Consider the following 21,690-nt stretch of genomic DNA (forward strand, 5'->3'; position numbering starts at 1 on the left):
CGAAACCCGCGGACTTTGTCGAAGAAAGAAACGTAGAACAATCGTGCTCAAAGTAAGAAAAAGATAACAAACACACGCATAGAAGCACGTGAAGGTACTTTGGAAGATTCATATGGTCAGTCACACTGGGGTATTTCTGACACACCCTTAACAAACCTGATGATGAGGTTTTATTTGAGGGGTTTTACCATTGAACCTTTTCCACCGAGTCAAAAAGAAGGCCCCTTTTATATTGAGAAAACTTGCCCCCAGTAGAAAGGTCACCCGCTTGTCCGAGCTACCCTGGGCGAGCCACCTTTTTCTACATTTCCTTACAAAACTACATGAAGAAGAAAGTTGCCTTGGCTAGGAGGCTGACCCGCCTAGCTGGGTCACCCTTTTTCGATGGTAGGGTCATCCTCCTAGCTGAGTCCACTTTTCTCCTTATAAACATTGTGACTTGGCCTGCCGAGTCAACTCGGTCAAGGCGGGGCGATTAGAGAATTCGCGAGCTTTTGGCTCGGGCAAAGGCCGATAGGGGCCAATTTTCTCTCTTATAAACTTTTGCCAAAGTTGACTCGGCTATAAAAGGAGGGGACCCTCTCTCCCGGGACAACTTTTTCCGATATGAATGAGGCCTAAAAATATATGTCGAATGTTTCAATAATTGACTTCAGTGGTAATATATTTGCTGGTCTCTCCCTACAGCTTCAGCTGGAAGAGAACTTCTTCAGAATTCAACCTGATTTCGTGAAAAGGCTGTCTGACTTCACAGTAGAAAGGCAAGATTAAAAGTATTCTTTGAATGCGATTATTGATCGATTGACACTAATTTAACTAACAAACAGACGACGATAACACTTGCCGCAACGTTATTATTACCTTATTGTACACGACCTTTATTGTAAACAGATTGATACCTACTTTTGGAGAGTATGGCACCATAAAGATTTACTGTTTCTGTTCTTGTTACTCCTGGTCAGTCACTTTGGCTTAACCATCTGAAAATGCAGTCGTAAAAAATGCTTATTTCTGATTGAATGAGAGAAGTGCAGTTAATCCCAATTTTTTGTGGGTACCGATAGACCATATCCGAATTCCACTTCAACACGAAGCTTAGTGCAAAGCCTTTCTGCTTTTCTTTCTTGCACGAGACTTAAAAATCATCTTATCGCAGGCTTCGTACTCAGCCTCGATTTGGCACAGGGGTTGTGGTAATTCGGAAATGGTCGATTATTTTCGACTTACCGGGCCATAAGTTTTAAGTTAATTGAGCTGGAATATTTTAGAGACTACCAAAGAATTAAGATTATTCAAAGGTTGACTCATTGACTTCAAAAGATTTCCGAATTTGGTCGGAAATGGTACGAACGATTCCAAGGTGTTCTGGGCCGGGTTGTTCAAAGCAGGGTTAAGATAACCCAGGAAAAGTGCGAAATTTGAATTTAGATGCAAAAGCTTAAAAAGCAAATTCAGTTAAATTCTTTTGGTCTGCCATTTGATGATTGGATGCTCTAAAATGAACACAAAAAATTATCCCAGAAAATGCCTTTTAACATAAGAAAAAGAAACCGGGATTAAAATTTAACCCAGGGCTAGCGCTAATTGGCCTTCGAACAAATGGGGAATGAATGCCAACAACACTAAATCCTTGTCTGTTTACAATGACCGAACCACCATAGACGCTCACAAACTAGTCTGATAATTTTGAGGAGGTAAATCAATCACAAAACACACATATTAAACCCAGTTAAAACCGGAATTTTTATTTGTCTCAATCAGATTGTGCAGCAACATAATATCGTCCTTAAAAGGCAGCGTCGTTCCATCTCTGCTCGAAACAGGAGTCCAGAGAATTCAACAATTCATGAATAGTGAATTATCAAACAATGGCAACACTGATCAGGCAAAGGTTAGTTGGACATATAACATTTCACCAAAATTTTCAACCAAAGGTATTCTTTATCAGCCCTTCGGTTAAATAAGCCACTTGTTTTTATTATGGTGGACTGCGTGATGGGATCTTACCACACCTGTTTTATAACTAAGCTTTTAATTAACAAGAAAAGAAAGCCTTCGTTCAGAAAAGCAGAAACGCAAGTTCGACCGCTATCGAATTATCAGGCAGCAACAACAAATAGGCGGTAGCTGACGATTATATCATTGTGAGCATGTGCAAATGATCGCGTACGTAAATGATCATGTTCAGGGGTTCCTACATTCAAAGGGTCCTTTACCTAAGAACCGCTAGATGTTAAAACCCCTGAACTGAATAGAGAACACCTAAATGTATGAACACCCCATCGCAAGAACCCCTAAAGGTAGCAACTCAGAAACGTAACAACCCCTGAACGTAAGAACCCTGAACATGAGAAACCTCGAAAGTAAGAACCCTTGGAAAAGAGCCCCTGGATATAAAAACCCCTGAAGGTAAGAAACCCCGCATGTATAAACGTCTGAACGTAAGACCCTAAAACGTAAGAACCCCTGGATATAAGAAAACCTCAACGTTAGAATCCCTGGATGTAAGACCTCTGGTCGCAAGACCGCTGATCGTACGATTCCTCAACGTAAGACCCCTGGATGTAAGACTTCTGGATGCAAAACCCCTGGTCGTAAGTCCCCTGGATGTAAGAGCCCTGAACGTCAGATCCCTCGATGTGAGACCCCTGGATGCAAAACCCCTGGTCGCAAGTCCCTTGGATGTAAGAGCCCTGAACGTCAGATCCCTCGATGTGAGTCCCCTGGATTTAAGACCCCTTATTGTAAGAAGCCTTGATGGAAGACCCTGGTCGTAAGTCCCTGGACGTAAGAGCCTTGAACGTCAGATTTCTCGATATAAGACCCCTGAGCGTAAGAACCCTGGGTGTAATACCTTCGAGCGTAATAACCCTGATCGTAAGATTCCTGAACGTAAGACCTCTGGATGTAAGACGCCTGGTGGTAAAACTCTTAATTTTAAGACACCTAGGGTTTGTAAGAGCCCTTGTCGTAAAACTTCTTGTCCTAAGACCCCGGGTCATACGAACCCTGATCGTAAGCCCTTTGGATGTAATACCCTGGTCATAAAACCCCTGGTTGTGAGATCCCTGGATGCAATACTCCTTGATGAAAGACCCCTGGATGAAACAAAGTGTGGATGTAAAAACACCTTAATGTAAGATCTTCTCGATGTAAGAACCCCTGGATGTAAGAACTCCTAAACGTAAGAATCCATGGATGTAAGAACCCCTGGATATAATAAACCCTTAATGTAAGAACCCCTGGATTTACGAACCCCAGAGTCTAAGAATTCATGAACGTAAGAACCCCTGAGCTTATGAACTCAAAAACGTAATAACCCTTGGACGTAAGAACGCCTGAACGTAAGGGCTTTTTGATGTAAAAATCTCTGAACTTAAGAACCCCTGGATGTAAGAATTCCTGAACGTAAGAACCTATGCATGCAAGAACCCCTAAACATAAGAACCTCTGATTGTAAGACCCCTTGAACGTAAGAACTCCTGAATGTAAGTTGTGCAGTGTGCACTCTGTTAACCAAAAGATGCACTAAACAGTATTCATGTATGAATAGCCCAAAGCACTTGAGTTTATATGCGTTTTGAAAGTTTTGGGGTGGGAGGAAGAACACTGGAGACAAATGCAAAGGGTGCTTACCATAAGGTCAGAACTGGCCGGTGAGACCAGTCATTAAGAGAATTGCATTGTTGATCAGGACTGCCCTTCCACATTGGTCTATTCATTCGCAAAATGACTTTCCCGGCCGCCAGCAGCTCTGACTCAGTTTTGCAAGCGCCCATACATACAAAACTGGTATGGTTTTTGAGTGAGTAAATTAAATTTTAATGAATAACTTTTCAACAAGGATGAGCTGCTCCATTTAAGATCTCGTAGATCATCTGCAATATATCTTTGTTTGTGCATTTTTTTTATCCTTTAGGAAAAGTGCCGACCTCAAGTTCTGAAGATAATTCATTCTGTAACAGATAATGGGGTGAAGAAGGCCGTGGAGATTGTCGAGTTAGTACGACCTTTAGTGAAACAGCCTTTTACACTTCTATTGCAGATTTGTTCAGTTCACAGTATTATATCACTTATCTAATGATGTGCTTTACTTTGACCTATATTTAGCATAATACCTTAGGTCTGTGCGCGCTCGGTCATTATTTTTAAGAAGGCCTAGGAGCGAGGGCATTATGCGATTCAACGCTTCTTTCCATTGTTAGAACCACCCGGTCGTTATTGTGGCCACTGAAGTGGAGCAGTAGGTTATTATTCGTAATAATGACCTCTTGTTCTACTTCTTTCAGTGACCTTATCTTCCATTCCCCCCCCCCCCCTGCATTGTTTGGCTCTCGTTCCATTCTTCGCGCGGCGAAAACCGAAAATCCCGTTCCTTGTCGTTCTTCGGTCTTTCTTTGCTCCGAAACCACACAGAAACGCTTGCTACGCAGGCTACTTCGGGCACGTTTCATTTGTTACTTAGTACTGGCTAGCCAGACGGGTCCAGATTTAAAGAGATTCCATTATTAAGCAAGACTATTCATCCAGATAAGTCTATTTATAAATGTGGTCGGATTTAGGTAAGGTTCAAGAAAAAACTTCTACTTTATTTTCAAATGACCAGTCCGGCCAGCCAGTTTTGAGTTTTGGAAAGCGCCCTTAGTTTAAGCGTTAATGCAAACCCTTGATGTAAAGAAAAATGTCTCCCAAACTCGCCACCCGTTGTAACATTACAGATGGGCCCTTAAGGTTGCAGAATACGGTCACATTGTACGAAAAAAAACACGTTGCTGTATAGTAAATGACGCAGAGGGGAAAGAAATACAAAGAGATTACCTTGTCCAAAAGGCAAACATCCTTTCTTTTCAAGGTCCCACTGCTTTGCTTGCCATCCAGCAAGGTGTGACCACATTTGCAAAGGGCCCATTGGCATTGCCTTGATCTTCAGGATTGTTTGGTTTGTTGGTTCCTTCACTCTGTCATTCCTAACTGTGTGTGTGTGTGTCATTGTAGGTCTTCGAAGAAGAAATGCGTGAATGCATTTGAGAGCCTTTGCCCTGAGGAAATGGACCCGAAGGTGTGACTCTAGGAGCTAAAATCCCAAGGCTGTGCTCTAAAGAAAATTGAAGGGAGCCCAGTCCTCTGAAACTGTAACTTATATCGATTAATTTCTTCGCATGTCGGCTGCCTCAGAAAAAGTAAACTCACGCTACGCGATCGGTCCTCATTTTTAAGAATGCCTGGAAGATCAGGTGTTATCCTTTATAGGAGGAAATTAGTAGCATTCCGCTACATTCCACGTCTCGAGAATAGCAATAGTTTCTGTACCAGCTGATTAACTGGCTCCACATGGCTCTTTGGAGGAAATGTTAGCGCGTTCAGATTAAATCATTCAATATTGTCGAACCTGCCATCAAGCTCACCCACTCTCTGCTCACTGAAGAGTGAACAGATGTTCGATATTTTGCAATATTGTCCTAAGTCAACTTCATGCAAAATTGATTTTAAAAGATAAGTACGTGTAACATGTAGAATGTTATAAGTGTATATCAATAAGAGCAACTTTTTGTAATATATCAGGAGTAAAGAAACAATGTTATTTTCTTAATGCTTCTCAAATCCGACAACTTACGTCTCTACTTCGTCCTTCCATTTCTTACAGAACGATGTGATTTGGCGCCTTGCATTACACATGAATCTCTTGTTGATGTTTTTCTTGCTTACTAAATTTGTTTTCAAATTTGCTGTGTCTTTATGCTTTTATGTCTCCTTCATTTTGTTTTTAAAGGTAGTTATGACAGCAGCTAATATCACAAAAAGACTTGTTAAAGAGAAAACTATGGACTGGGTGAACACAACATTTCCAAGTAAGCTGATGGGGTGAATCGTTATGACAATAAAGCTGGTCTTAAGAAATTGGTATTTTTACATTTTGTAGGTGGTTGACATAAGTTTTTGAAGCCAGGACTGCCAATGCCTGCAGTTTCTCAGTGCTTTTAGGGATTTCATTCCAGGTGTTTATAGCCTGATTTAAACCCGTGCAAGACAAGAAATGTCTTAAATATAAAAAGTGAAAATTATACATCGATCGTCCTCCAAAATACGCACAGTTTAAAACGGTTTTCTTACCTACACGTGCATCACTTAGACTTGGAGAGTCTAAGCTTTGATCATTGCCCCTGCATGGAGAGACTGAGAAAAAAGTTTATTCTTTCAGTGAATCGGTTAAATTTGTTCTGATTTCCTACCTACCGCAGCACTTGTATAAATTTTTTTGACTTTTTGACACGGCGCTTACTTTAGAGCAGCTCTTATTCAGGGGTTGTGCTTATTTATATTTTCCCATTTGCGAATAGCCTGTACCAGGCTCTCAGTAAGGAAAATAGGACGTGCGAGATGGACACCGGTTTTGGATTATTGAGCTATTTTGAAAAAATAGCTCATATGTCAGTGGTGTGAGCGTATGTATCTTTGTGGCTTTGTATGTTGGGATGTTTGTTGCAAGAGCCAATTGGGTTGAAGGTACTACGAGTTGATGCTTAGGAACCAATGAGATCTTGGCATCTATTTAAACATGGCATTGGTAAAGGTCGAACAAGGGCACTTTGAGACCCGCCATCTTGATCCTTCACAATTTTTTCGTCTTTTATTACGGGTACAAGTGTTTGGAAGCATTACATAAAATATCTTCATGATTCAAACACTGTGAACAGTGATGCAGCTGTTTAAGGGTTCATGTTTAAGTGTGGATGCTGCTTCGAGGCATTTCTGACCTAATTCGGCTATCGGTACAACGCACGTCAGTGTGAGTTCTGTTTCACCTGCTACAACTGAGTAGAGTATAAAAGATCATATATTTTCAAATCTCTTCCAATGAAGCAATAATTGATATTTAGATATAGACTTTAATTCGAAAGTATGCGCCCAATAAAATGTGGTTTTAGAAGTTTAAAAGGCAGTTTATTTTTTTGAAAGCTGTATCGAGTATTGTTAATCCTGTAAACAAGCTTTAAAAATATTATTCTCTCGCTTGCAAAGTTCAACCGACCTTTTTCGTTCTATTTAGTAAAGATTCGTAACTTAAGTAGAAACAGTGGCGTTAGGGAGTAAAATTGGAGGAAGCTAGTTGACACAATAATCATGATATAAGTAGAAATACATTTCGCCAGTTTGATAATTTTCTTGGAAGTTAATAAATGTTAGGCTATCAACCTTGACGTTGCATGAAACATAATTTAATTGCAGATGTTGTAATAAAGCCGAGGTGATTTCTTAAGATCGTTTAAGAAAATTTTGTAGTAAAACAATTTGCCTCTTTTTAACGTACGAATTGTGAAAGGGCCAAAGACCAACATCTTCACATGCAAATTGTGTGCATGGGTTATTTTTATAATCTGTTTACTAGATTACTCTGTGAAAACTCGAATTCCCTCACGTACGAACCACGAAAGGGGGCAAAGTCCAACACTTTCACGTGCCAGCTGTGTGACTGTACATCGCATGCAGATTGGCTTTTCACAATAATAATAGTAACTTGGACGTATGAAGACCTGTTTCATTTAGTAACCAGTGCCTTAAAAAAGGCTCTTGTCTTTTAAGAAGCAATAGCTTTTAAAACATGACGAAATAAGTTGTTGGAGTTAAAGACTGTTTCACAAATGTTAATAAATGTTAGGTTATCAACCTTGACGTTGCATGAAACATAATTTAATTGCAGATGTTATAATGAAGCCGAGGTGATTTCTTAAAATCGTTTGAGAAAATTTTGTTGTAAAGAATTGCCTTTTTTTAACGTACGAATTGTAAAAGGGCGAAAGACCAACATCTTCACGTGCAAGTCAGTTATTTTTATAATTGTTTACTCAGCTAGTTTACTGTGTGATAACTCGAATTCCCTCACGTACGAACGACGAAAGGGGGAAAAGTCCAACACTTTCACGTGCCAGCTGTGTGACTGTACATCTCATGCAGATTGGCTTTTCACAATGATAAATAGTAACTTGGACGTATAAAGACCTGTTTCGTTTTGTAACCAATGCCTTAAAAACGGCTCTTGTTTTTTGAGAAGCAATAGCTTTTAAAACATGAAGAAATAAGTTGTCGGAGTTAAAGACTGTTTCACTGAGTAGAATCGCACGTGAAACCTCGTGAATTATGATGATGCAATCATCTACCACAATGATAAAAATCCTGGTATTTCGTAACTATTCAGTATTCGAAGAGTCACGTTTTGGCTTAAGAAACTCCGAGGAAACCTTAGAGTTTTCCTTCTAATCAACGGTTGGTGAGTAGAAATTTATTTCACTTTAACGACTTGTTTAACTTGCACCAGACGTAACAGGGAAAGACAGAGGAAAGTGAATATATAGCGTGAGGATCGACTCAGCTGAGCGTTGCGCGTTTTCATTTATGTACTGCAATACGCAATTTCGCACAAAAACCCAATCTACCTTTAGGATGAAAGAGGTAGATTCATCACTCTTGGTAAGGTTACACCGAAGCATTAAAGTTACACTGAAGCATTCAAAATAACTCATGCACGTTTAACGTGCCTATGTTATACCCTAGTTAGAGCTTTTAGTTTGGTCTGTTCCACATTGTTTTGTTTCCTTTTTTCTATGTACAGATATTATGGAGGAAGAGCTGTTTGTTCAGTTTAACAAGATCGCAAATTCAATTCTGCACTCCAAATCTAAAGAGCAGGAGAACGTTGTTGAAGCTAGAAGTAGGGAAAACTCAGAAGTAGCGCCTGACAAGGAATCTGAATTAAAAGCTAAATCTTCTCCACCAAGTGTGCCTTCCGCTGAAGATAAAATTCCCTTTATGAAAGTCAAAGCATTGCAGGTGAGTAAACCGATTTGATTACAGTTCCCTTCGATTAAGTCACTCGTCGAATCCCTCAAAAACACGTTCCTCGGTTGAATTTTTATCCAGGCATGCATGTGGCAAGAATAATGTAAAATTGGAGACCAAAAATCGAGGGTTCAAAAAATCAGGTGTAAAATTACACGCAGAAGCTATTGTAGGCTTTAGAACTTACTTAATTAACTGCTCTGAGAAATTCACTACAATATCATTTGCTCGGTTAAAATCACTCCTGTTACATTAGGGAAAATGTCAGATATGAAGTGCATTAGCGTTCTTTCAAAACTTAAGGCGGTTATTTCAACTGGCTCAATTGGTCAAATAGGCGAATTTTGCCGTTGAGTGGAATTTTTACTTAGCACATCGAAGTTTTCATCCTCGGAGACCCAGGGACAACTAGTCGGGACGACAGAATGTTCTTGGTAAAGCTTACCATAAGGTCGAGTAAAGTTTCACCACGAACATTCCATCGTCCCCACTAGCTGCCCCTGGGTCTCCGAGGATGCAAAGTTTTAAAAAAGATAGAAAAATTTGTCGTTGGGTATTTACGTTCTCTATATGACGTCACATTACACTACGTAATTAACAATTATTCCTTGAGCCCGAATGGGCTCTGAATCAATAGCCCATAATACAGAAGGCCGAATTGGCTATTGACTCAGAGGCCATGAGGGCGAGGGGAATAATTGTTAATTAGTAAAATCCAACTAGTTTGTCAAAAATATCGAGGATAAAAATATTTTAGCTTGTTAAAGCTAGACTTTAATCTTTTTTTTGCCGCCAAAAAACCGGCGCTTTTCGCCACCGGTGGGCTATAACATATATGTAGCCTAGTAGTAGCTCAACCGATCAGAACGCAGCATTAATAATAGACCACTAGTTGGATTTTACTAATACTGGATAGCTTTTCGTGGCGCCGTGAAAGGCTATCCGGTGTAGTACGAAAAGCAAGGGCTTGTGGCGGTACAAGTCGTTGACACACATCAAACATAACATCAAACAACGTGTCGGCGCTGTTGGCCGAGAGGGTTTGGTACACTGAATTCCAGCCCTCACTCCTGAATATTTACTTCCGTCTCGGTGGGTTCCAGCCCTCGCTCCTACTTAGCTCAAGCTCTTCCGTGACGGGCCAACTAGGTGTTCACACTGCACCAAAATATGGCAAGAAACCCCTCCGATATGTGGCACTCCACTTTTGAGACGAGCGGCACAGCTTCGCTCCGTCACAGAAGTGTCACTACCACAGCCGTTCTTGTGTGTGAACAGAAGCCCTATCTGGTATGATTTTCCTGGCGGCGCAAACGCTATCCGGTACACGTTGTTGACATACCCTTAGCCGTGCAGTGACGGCGAATAAATGTATACAAAAGGCTTGATGTACGTGCAGAGTTGTTGTTTTGGTTATTAAACCCCTTGAGGCCCCCGTTGCCGTCGCCGTCGTGGTTGCTGAACCCTTTAGGTCCCAATAGTGACCAACATCAATTTTCTCCTAACGATATCCATACACTGTCAAGAGATAAGGTTATGACAATTAATAAAATGATCACCAAAGAGAAAATACCTTGATCTTTTATCAAATTCTCTCAACTTATTCTTTAAGGAAAGACCACTTTGGAGAATTCGTATGTGAATATTGGGGCTTAAAGGGTTAAAGTCCTTATCATGAAAACAAATGCTCGAAGTTTTTTTGTCCAATTTAAATTCTCAGGTTGTGTTATCAGAACAGAGCACACTTCTTTCAACGCAGTCGTCAAAAGGTATGTGAAACGTTTTCAGCCCATTTTAGATCCTTCTAGTGACCAGGAACTAATCTCCTCCTTACAAATCAAACGCAAGAGTGTCCAAAACAATTGTTAAAGATATAAAGTTCTCTACTCGCTTTGAATACTTTGTAATAAATAATTGTTTTCCAGAAATAACTCATGGATTGATTGAGGCAATCAGTGCAGTCGAAAGCATCGTAAAGGATGAGGTTTGAAGGTTACTTTGTAGCACTGGCGCATCGTAAAAAAAAATTATTTGTCTTCCAGTAGTTTTGGTAGACCGTGGATATGATTTGTGACTATAACCTCCCTACAGGCGAGACCACAAATGAAGGAGATGGCGCTTATTGGTCAAATAACTGTGGAACTCGCTTTTATCTTGGGTGAGTGTCTTGTTCAAGGCAAATGTAATATAAAATAAACTAATAATAATAATAATAATACTATAAAATTAAAGTTTTTATTCATATACATATCAGATGCTTCATTAAAATGTTAAAAGACAAGCGCAAACAAGACGCCAAAGGCGCTCACTGGGCTCCCTACACTATACAGAAATGTTGTATTATATGACAAGTTTATCTATTTACAGTCAACCGCTTATAAAAGTAAAAAAAGGCAAAAAGAGAAACACCACTTATCCATCTCTATCTATTGGCCTAATTCACCGTTAGTGAACTGTCCTTGGCGGTCTTGGGTGGGTAATCTGTAGGCAGTGATCATAATAATTATAGGGATAACCCCTTGATTCTCCTTCAGGCAGCCCTAATGGCGTCCTGTCAACAGTGTATTCAGATACTTGATTACCATTGTATTTTTGTTTAGTATGTAGAACAGCACATGAGGTCAAGCTGACGACCATGAACTGTACCAAAGACAGATATGAAATTATTGACAAGTTGGCGAAATTATGGACGCTGTTGAAAGGTTACTTAATAAGAGTAATGAGACTTAAATAAAGCCAGAGTAGTTTTATAGATTGATAGCGGAGCACCATGGGCAAGAAAATTTGGTTATCCATTCATCCGAGAATTTTTGATAGTGACGTGACCGTACGCACATCCACCCGCCCGTCCATCCCACCACAGGGTAACCAATGTGAAATGACCTTTATTACTTTGTGTGGAGACAGCAACCTGTGTTTAACTTGTTTATTTCATCGCAAGGCACAATACAACGGTATCCTCGAGGTGAACGCGATTCGCCATAGTTAATTTAATTAAGAGGTTCGCAAGTTTCTTTAAGGGAGCAGCCGCTTCACTATGATCCAGGTCTGAATATCGTTTTTGTCACGTATCAAAGCGTACTGAACAAAGGCAATTTCAATTAGCTGTAGAACGCCTTTTCTCCTTTTTTCCTTATTCCGCTTTATTATATGGAGGAGAGTGTTTTACTGGGACCATACGCCACTTCATCCGGGACCCGAGTGGCGTATTTTCCGTATGTCACCTTTGTGAGTGTCGTATCGTTCAATGACGTCACGATTCCCGCCTTTTGCTTTTGTTGAATTGGTTTCTCCATATAATAAAAAGAACATTACACGTTGGCTCGAAGATATGCGATTTATGTTCTCGTGGCAAGAATATTGTTCTTGCTACTCGAACATAAAATTCATATCTTCTCGCCACCGTGTAATATCCTCTCTATATATGCTAGAGACACGTTAGAAAAACCTGAGGAAAGTATGGTGAAAGTTGATTTGTTTCACCATCGCTAGACTGCCTACACAAAATACGTACCGAAGATAATTTTTTGCACAATGACGCGCGCATTTGGAAGTGCTCTGTTGGTATTACTAATATCCCATTCGTATAAAGCTTTCTTAAAACCTTGGAATGGTATTAAATGAAGGAAAAAGAAATTAATTCATTTATTGTATTAGTTTACTCTTCTTGAAATCCTTAATTTTCGCCGGCAAAAATCACTAGGGAATATGTATACAAGCATCTAGCAGTTTCCCGCGACTAGAGCCATCAAGGGGTCCCATACCTAAACTTCCCGTTTGAACACAGTCTCAGTAAAAATTGTTGGGACACTACGCTGTCTTCTTGCCGTCCCAATGTTGGTGCGCAAGATTTGGTGAGTTAACTGCAATAAACAACATTGTGAGGACGAGCAGAAGGGCCGGAAGTAAAAAAAAAAAAAAAACAGTGTTGGGTGGAAGTGTCCCAACTATTTTTGACTGAGACTGTAGGTATGATGCTAGTGCGGGTCCTCTTTTGGGCATGCTTGGATGGGATAGGGTTTCGATTAGCTGAACAAAACAAAAGGCAGTTGTCATGTTCAAAACGCTTAACAAGCAAATGCCCCTCTTCATCCAAGATATGTTCTCTGTTAGTGTTCGTGACTTTTACTACAATATCCGTCGCTCCGAGAACATCTTACATGTACCCAAACCAGGTTTTGGGTATTCAGAGGTTGTCCTTTGAAGTTGACTGCCATCCGAACTACGTAAGCCGTTAACCCTTACAAGGTTTAAAGAGGGGAATTCACGACTTTTTTTTCTCAACAGGCACCCACACGGCAACACGTCAAACAGTATTGTAGATTTTAATTATCGTTTTATACTGATGTTTTAACTGTGTCTTCGTAAAGTATGTCTATGTCTATATCTATGTCCGGCTATGTAATGTTAGTGGTTCATTTGCGTTACAGATAAACATTTACCAGTACCTTTCGACAGACTGCTTTCCATGGCTCATGTTAACTTGGTCATGTCGATGGAGAAAAAACAGGTTAGATAGGGGTACTTGGTGCTATGTTACGAATGGCCGGCTTAAAATTTGCATAAATAATTTGGTAACGTCTTTGATCATACATGATTCTTGCTAAATGTTTATGGTAATTCCTAGCGAAGCTTGGTTTGAAGATTTGTCCAAGAGATCCTTGAAGAACAACAAAGTCCAGATTATATTGTTGAAGTTGCGATCCGTTTTCATCTCTTCCGTCCGCAAGCGCAGAGATTTTTCATTGCATGACTACAGTGATTCCTGAATAATGACTATTATTTTAGGGTTTCTTTTGACACTAAACTGTTTAAGACTCTGAACAAATAGACTTAATACCATGTGAAAGCACTTCCAAAGAGGTTTGATCTGAATGGTCACACTGTAGGATTTCGTGCACCAGGTTAAAGTTAGAACCACCTCACAAGGGTAAACTGTGCTGTGTGGCAGTGAAAGGGTTAAGCTGCTTTGCACCAGCTTTGTAGATACTGGAATTTTTAATAGTTACAATTGTGTCATTGTCCTTTTCAGGTTGTATGGGAATCATTTCAAATGTTATTTCTCATTCTTATAAGACATCGACTGGTTTCCGTTTATGAAGTTGAACAGTGGTACATTGGAGCTCTGGGACGCGTTCGCGATGAGGTGAGTCTCGGCTTAAAATTGCAGTGAACGGAATTTGAAATGTATCCTAAACATAGTTATAATCTAAACTTGGTTCAAAAAAGACGATTTTCGGTCTCAACATTTGTGGAAAAAAAATTTTGTGAAGTGACTGTGTGAGATATCTTCGCATGTCAGAGCATTTCTTTTTTTTTCCTTGAACTATTGATGCTGCCTGATCTGCTCTCTCAAGGAGAAGACGATCGGGTGCCTTACGGCGCACGATTTACTCGGTCTCCCCGAGTTCAAATCCTGCCATGACAGCAGGAGAGGCAGGGTTGTTAGCTTTAGTTGGAATGTCAATACCTTATCATATGGATAGCCACCTGGTTTGCCTCTAGCCGGCTGGGGTTCTTACTCGTTGTGTTAAATTTGCGTTATTTGTTAGTATTCAAATTTGTGAGCCGCAATGTAAACCACTAGATCACCAGTAATTGTGTCAAGCCTATGAAGACGGAATCCACCAGGAAATTGAGTAATTTTAATTTCCATTGGACAAAAACCTTGTACCGGAATAATTTAAAGAATATTGCATTCTTTTTTACATTTTTCAAAGGCTACAGATGTAATTAGTAATCTGTAGTAACACCAAAGAAAATTTCTTGTGAGTGCCCGAGAAAATGAATGTCAAATTTCACAAAATTACATCTTGCAGATGAAATTTTCGGAATTTTACCTGTGTTTTCTCAATTCTTGTGAAATTTGACATTCATTTCTCTGGCTCCCGTAAGAAATTTTCTTGGTGTTACTACAGATGACGAATTACATTTTTAGCCCTTAAAAAAATGTAAAAAGGAATGCAATATGCTCTACATTATTCTGGTACAAGGTTTTTGTCCACTCAAAATTAAAATTGTCAAAATGTTCTGCAATTTTTTTGATGCTGCATATAACTTAATAAGAGGAAAGCGACACGTCTAGTTTACTAATGATATGCAGCAAAAATTACAAGAACTTTTGCGAACTTTAACGCTTCGCCTTTTGAAATAATCCTTAACTGAATCAGGTAGTTCTCGCTAGTTTAAAAGCTCTACTGAGATGTAAGCTGCATGTCAGTCGAGTTTACTAACTGAATGATATACAAAAACAGGAACTTTTGCCAGTTTGTAAACTCTTTCATCCCCAGTCCGGAAGTCTTTGTATCATTGTTATGTGCTTAGAAGAACTTGTTTGTCTGAAACTAGTCGTAGTTGAATAAAGTGAATGAATAAATAAATCCAAAGAAATTCTCAAGAGATGCGGACAAATTAAGAATTTAAAACTCTATTTTTTTTTCTTTGTGATTCGCCACTGTTTCAAAGGTCAGTGACGGTATCATCAAGATCGTTTGTAATTTTGTGGTCTATACATGATAATGCTATAAAAATTCGCGCTGTTAAGAAAATGGAAACATTTAGGAACTCGTCTGGGAACTACGGGTGCGTTCGATTGATCGTATTCAGGAATAAGAATGTCAAGAAAGTTTGTTACAAATCTGCTCTGTCGTGACTTTTGGACTCCTATATCGCCGCGGGCATTTTGTTATTTAAAGCAGATTTCTGGATGTTTTTTCTTGATGAATACCAAAAAAGCGTTGTTCTAGAGTTAATTCCATTGATGCTTATTCAAGTCTGAAATGGGGTCAATCGAACGCTTCCTTAATTTCAAAGACAGACTTTTCAAATTTCAAATTTTAATTATGTAAATACCTTTTTTTTGCTTTCTCGTGTCCTGTCAAACCTTGACTTGAATGCTCGTTGTCTATGTTTACTTTGACACTACTCCCAGTAAAGTAAGGGTTTGTTCGATTGACCGTATTCCGGAAGAAAGCATAAATATCATAAAATCTAGAATTCACTTGTTCTGGCATTCATTGCATTGCCATATCTAGAAATCTGCTTGAATAAGTTATTCCGATGTACACAGCGTTTAAGTGATCCAAAGATCAAGGTACAAAAGATTTGCAACAGAACGTTTGCTTATTCTGGCAAAGTAAACGATTGTTCATAGCGCATGATACCTCAGCTTTTTCATAAATGGTAGTTCCCCCTCCCCATTAAAGTTGCAGGTGGTGGGATTGAGACTGGGGGCGAACAAGGTGGAGTTGGTCTGGGACTGGGTTGAGAAAAAGAAGGCGGAAAGAAATCGTATGTATAATAGTGGTTCATTAGGCTAAAATATGAAGGAGCTTAACATTTTCATGCCACGAATTGAAACTCAATAGGTCGGTTATTTAAAGGAAGTCTAAATAAGGCCGCGGTTTAAGAAATCATTGGACCTCCAGATCTTCTTCTTAAGGGGTTAATTTAAGAAACTAAGTGCTTTTCTAGACTACACTATACTATAGAATTTGTTTCAAATTGTTCGTGAAAAATCGTGTTTAGATAAAAGCGTTGGGCAAAGTGAAATGGCTTACAACGCGGTTTTGTTAAACACAAGCGAAACTCCGTTTTAAGTAATGGACCCAATATGTCCACCTTCTTTCTTTCAGGAAAATGCTGTCGAAGTCGGCAAAGCGTGTTGTTCGCTGGTGTCTACATATCAAGAAATGAAAAACAAACTGGGTAAGATAAAAAAATTAACTGCAAAAACCGTGGACGAAGATCCTGCTGGTTGCCAACGTTGGATCTCTAGAAAAGAGATCTAATCAGCTTCAGACCTGAAGAAGGCTGGTATGGCCAGCCGAAATATTGTTTTAAAAAAGGAATACACGTTTAAAAATCAGCTTTGCAGTAGTCTTTATACTTCTCGTGTTTTGTTTTGGTAAGAGAAGTCGACATTCTTTTAGCAGTCGCGGCGATAACATCCTGGAAAAATAGTCTTTACATGCTTAGTGCTATTATGTATAATGAAGATATAAACAGTAAGCTAAGGTCACCTCATTTCTTGCTGTTTTGTGTTTTTACAAAATGGAAATTTTCCTTGAATTTGTTATTTTCGCAGTAATTGTGACTAACCGTGCATTCCATCCATTGGCCAAACGTGAGAAAGATACTAAATTTCGTTTTGTAAAATACAAGAAATCAAAAGGTAGTGTGCGAAAGAACTGCTGAAGAGGTTTCATTTGAATGGTCACTCCATGGGTTTTTATACAAAGACTTAAAAGTTGGAATAGGCCTTTTTAAAAAATACCATAATACTTTTTGTTGTCACTTTTTGTTGCAAACGTTTGCAGAAGTATTGTTTTCAATTTCGTCCCAAGAGAAATTGAGCACAATGCTTGTGCAAAATTTTAAGGGGACAACAAAGAGTATTATTGTATTTTTTCAAAAGGCCCATTATGTGAAAAATACTTCTTACTTTTTAAAAGAAGTGCGGTTAAAACATAGGACTCAAACTTTAGAACTACATGCTAAATAATTAGCACCATGTAAACTTTCTGCTAAAGAGGTTTTACTGAAACGGTCCCATCATGGGAGATCAGTCTATCAGTCGCAGACGCAAAAGGTAGAATTGCATACTGCACTGTAAATAATGCAAGAAAGAATGCTGAACTAATTTGTCAATTTAACTGATTTTTGATATTTTTTTTCTAGATTCCAGTGATAATGGACTCAGCAAAGCTACGCATCCAGCTGATTTCGCTGTTCTCATTTCTGTACTGAAACAGAGATTTCCTCACAACATTTCGCTACTTATCGAATTAACAGATTACATCAATAACAGTGCTGGGCACATGGTAATATCTACTGATTCTGCTTATAAAAATACCCAATGAAGCATAAGCATCTCGCTTTACTTGAAATTGTCTCTACAAAAACGGACACCCCTGGATAATCTATCTAATAATCTTTCTATCCTCCTGGGAGGTTTATTTGCCTAAGCCCCCGCCTCACCCTCTCTCCCTGCCCTCTAGAGTCACGTCATTGTCCTCACCATCAATAAGATACATATACAAAATTATAGTGTAATTCACTTAACTGTATGGTTTGCTCCCTCGGTCATGACTTATGGGGATGAATGCTGATCGGCTGTCAGAGTATTCTACATGAATTAACGAACAAAAAAACATTAAAATCAAAATTATATCAGTATAAACGTGTTAAAATTTATTTAAAAACGTCAAAAAGATTTTAAAGAATTCTCATCAAGAGATACTATACAGTTTTCTGCCTTATTCCGCTGTTAAAAAATATCGCCAAGGCTACTGTAATATTCAGAGATTTACAAGAGAAAACGATGCTTGTACTAAATACTCTGTTGTCCGGTATATATAAGCATCCGCTCAGAGAAACGCGGAAAGTATACTTGACCTATTAGTGGTTCAAGTTGTTAATTATATATATATATGTTGTAGTTAATTTTTTATCTCAGGTAATTTTTATGTTTTTCTTTGTTTCAACTTCATTAGCATACATTACCATACCAAAAAACAAAGGAAACATAGAAATAACCTGGGATAAAAAATTAACTACAACATATATATAAACAGGCTTGAATACTAAGTTTTTAGTGTCTGGAGACATGATGAAAAGGTTGATTTACCTTAGTAAACCTTTGAATATAATTGTAGTTATTATTTAACAATTATTCGCCGAAGGCGAAGTTAATATTGTTCGTCGAGGGGATTATTCAACAATATTAACTGAGCCTGAGGTGAATAATTGTTTTAGCATATTCACACGAAGTGATCTCAACAGAATCAGAAAGGAAACCATTAAAAAACGATTAGTTTGATTGACTGGTGAATTCATGCGTGAACACGAAGCCGTAAGCAGTGGATGCGCAAAAGTTAGGTCTTTACAGTATCTTCAGACATGGCAAATGATAGTTTTAATCTTTTTGTATCGAGTTTTGCAAGCTTTAGCATCAACGGTTTAAAAGAAAACGCCGAAAATTTAAATTACTACCCAATTCTGAGAAGAAAAGTAAAGCTTTATTTGTTTCTGTCAACTCACCGTGAATGAGAAAGTTTTCTTTGTCGCTTCTTGCAAATGCTGTCAACAGCGGCTACGATCCGGCTACGGATCAAGGTGAGCGTTGTTTATCTCCATTGTTCTTTGCCTTGTTAACTTGCTGGCACGTACAGTTTTCGAAAATATTTGCCTTCCTCTTTTCTCCATAATTAACTTTTATTTATAGGCAAAATTGGTCTTGCGAGAAAATCCCGAAATCACAAAACAGTGACAAAGTAACCTCGTTTTCCTCTGAAGTGGTAAACATACAGTCTGAATGTAAAATTGTGCTACTGCACACAAGTTGAGCCGTGTATAACACTGATTTTAACTGAAATTAAAGGAATCAATGACATAATTATGTTATTGGTGGTGGGGGTGACATAGACTTATTCGCGACCGAATTATAGGGCCAATTCGAATTACGCGATGACGTAATAAAAGGGCTGCGATATCCAGAATTAACGTCGATATGGTTTACAAGCTAAAAGCTGACGCTGGATCTCGCGCCTATGTACAACTTTTGATGAATTTCAAGGGGGTGCGTACTGAAAATATTTTTAATAAAGTGGATATTTCTCGTTCTTCACTTTATCCTATTGTTAAGGCCCAAACGATCACGGATAGGGTAAGGATTGACACGTAGTGGGGATAGTCACTGGCCGGCCACGGAAATATGGAGCGTTAGTGAGAAGCGGCCGTCACTGCGTTCATTATCGAAACTACGGAAAAGTGAAGGTAATTTCATGGCCAATTCAATAAAAAAACTAAGGACAGCGTAGCAAACGTTGCAAGTGTACACGAAAACAATTACTTTCAATCTCACCTCGTGACACCCTGTGTGACATGATAACGCAACGCAAATAGCGTGACATAAGCGCATATGTCTGTGTATTTCGACTGCATTTCTCAAGCGAAACCCTGTGTTTTTGTGTATTGTCGGCAGAGAAAATGAAAAGAGAGCTTTAAAACGTGAACTGGTATTTGACTCTCAAAGAAAACGACAGCTCAAACTGAGGAAAACACTGCTTCCTTCGTGTTACAACGGTTAACCACGTTTCGGCAAACGGAAAGTAATATTAGTCTGTTATGACCTCTTAATGTCGATATGTATTCTCGTGGTTAACCGTTGAAACTCCGTATTTGCACCACATGGCTGGAATTTTTCTCGCCAAGAATACGTATTGCCAAGCACTTTCTACATAGCGGAATCTTCTTTTGCCTTTTGTGAGGAATTAGCGCATAAAAAAGAAAAATTTTCCAGCGCACGGCCGTCATCGATCACGTGTTATCCCGCTTTGCTTGTCATCAGGTGAACTTCTGGGCCAAAGTCATTGCTGTTTTGGCGATGATACAAACTGGTCTGTCTATTTTCAAAACAATTTATTTGGCATTATGTGATTTACGAGCTGGGAAATGAAATAGTTGTCCGTCCAACATCAATAAACAATCATGCCACTGAATAAATGGAAGGCGGTCCTGTAAAATCATTACCAAAGTACATTCCTAACCTCGACGCCTACCTACGCTAAAGGTTTGGATCAGTTAGGTTAGAAAAGGTCTCAAAAAAATTAAAAAACACATCTATATGTAGGGCACAGCACAAACGGCTAGCCCATCATTTATGAGGTTCATAACCTGTATATTGTTCACGTCTTTTCACTAATGGCAAAGGTCAATGTCAAAAATATTGCATGTCCCCTCTGTTACTCTGCAGTACTTCATTCGCTTAAGTTAACCATTTACCAGAACAATTGTCATTGTACCTTAATGTTTCCATCCTTTTTCCACTATTGATAATACTTGTGAAAACATTACATCCGCAGCAACGGCATTGATCACAACACAAATCATTTCGTCTCGACCCAACAGGGTATCAGGAACGCGCGCCGGGGTACAAGATTAAGTAATGACATACGCTTCGTACATTTTACTCTACGCATACTACAGATCAGGACGAAACTCTATAAACTGATATTTAAAAACAAACAATTTGGCCCATAGAGTAACGTCATCGCACAAAAATTCAGCAGCGTCAAAAATCTAGCCGGAAAACACAGATACATATTTCAGACTGTCTGAATGTAAAATTGTGCTACTGCACACAAGTTGAGCCGTGTATAACACTGATTTTAACTGAAATTAAAGGAATCAATGACATAATTATGTTATTGGTGGTGGGGGTGACATAGACTTATTCGCGACCGAATTATAGGGCCAATTCGAATTACGCGATGACGTAATAAAAGGGCTGCGATATCCAGAATTAACGTCGATATGGTTTACAAGCTAAAAGCTGACGCTGAATCTCGCGCCTATGTACAACTTTTGATGAATTTCAAGGGGGTGCGTACTGAAAATATTTTTAATAAAGTGGATATTTCTCGTTCTTCACTTTATCCTATTGTTAAGGCCCAAACGATCACGGATAGGGTAAGGATTGACACGTAGTGGGGATAGTCACTGGCCGGCCACGGAAATATGGAGCGTTAGTGAGAAGCGGCCGTCACTGCGTTCATTATCGAAACTACGGAAAAGTGAAGGTAATTTCATGGCCAATTCAATAAAAAAACTAAGGACAGCGTAGCAAACGTTGCAAGTGTACACGAAAACAATTACTTTCAATCTCACCTCGTGACACCCTGTGTGACATGATAACGCAACGCAAATAGCGTGACATAAGCGCATATGTCTGTGTATTTCGACTGCATTTCTCAAGCGAAACCCTGTGTTTTTGTGTATTGTCGGCAGAGAAAATGAAAAGAGAGCTTTAAAACGTGAACTGGTATTTGACTCTCAAAGAAAACGACAGCTCAA

The 21,690-nt window shown here is 39.1% G+C and overlaps 1 protein-coding gene across 1 annotated transcript in view; it reads left to right on the forward strand.

Moving 5' to 3' along the window:
• LOC140944584 (codanin-1-like) overlaps positions 1-18,132 on the forward strand; it is a 40,099-nt gene extending 21,967 nt beyond the window's left edge. The window contains exons 22-35 of the mRNA XM_073393706.1: positions 688-761; positions 1,762-1,891; positions 3,920-3,999; positions 4,996-5,059; positions 5,771-5,849; positions 8,609-8,826; positions 10,556-10,604; positions 10,761-10,819; positions 10,927-10,993; positions 11,436-11,537; positions 13,266-13,345; positions 13,868-13,981; positions 16,470-16,542; positions 17,515-18,132. Coding sequence (XP_073249807.1) covers positions 688-761; positions 1,762-1,891; positions 3,920-3,999; positions 4,996-5,059; positions 5,771-5,849; positions 8,609-8,826; positions 10,556-10,604; positions 10,761-10,819; positions 10,927-10,993; positions 11,436-11,537; positions 13,266-13,345; positions 13,868-13,981; positions 16,470-16,542; positions 17,515-17,696 — 1,371 coding nt within the window. The 3' untranslated portion in view covers positions 17,697-18,132. The remainder of the gene's footprint in view (positions 1-687; positions 762-1,761; positions 1,892-3,919; positions 4,000-4,995; positions 5,060-5,770; positions 5,850-8,608; positions 8,827-10,555; positions 10,605-10,760; positions 10,820-10,926; positions 10,994-11,435; positions 11,538-13,265; positions 13,346-13,867; positions 13,982-16,469; positions 16,543-17,514) is intronic.
• The last annotated feature ends 3,558 nt before the right edge of the window (positions 18,133-21,690 follow it).

Source organism: Porites lutea, chromosome 7 (genome assembly GCF_958299795.1).
Source record: "Porites lutea chromosome 7, jaPorLute2.1, whole genome shotgun sequence".
NCBI classification, from domain to species: Eukaryota; Metazoa; Cnidaria; class Anthozoa; order Scleractinia; family Poritidae; genus Porites; species Porites lutea.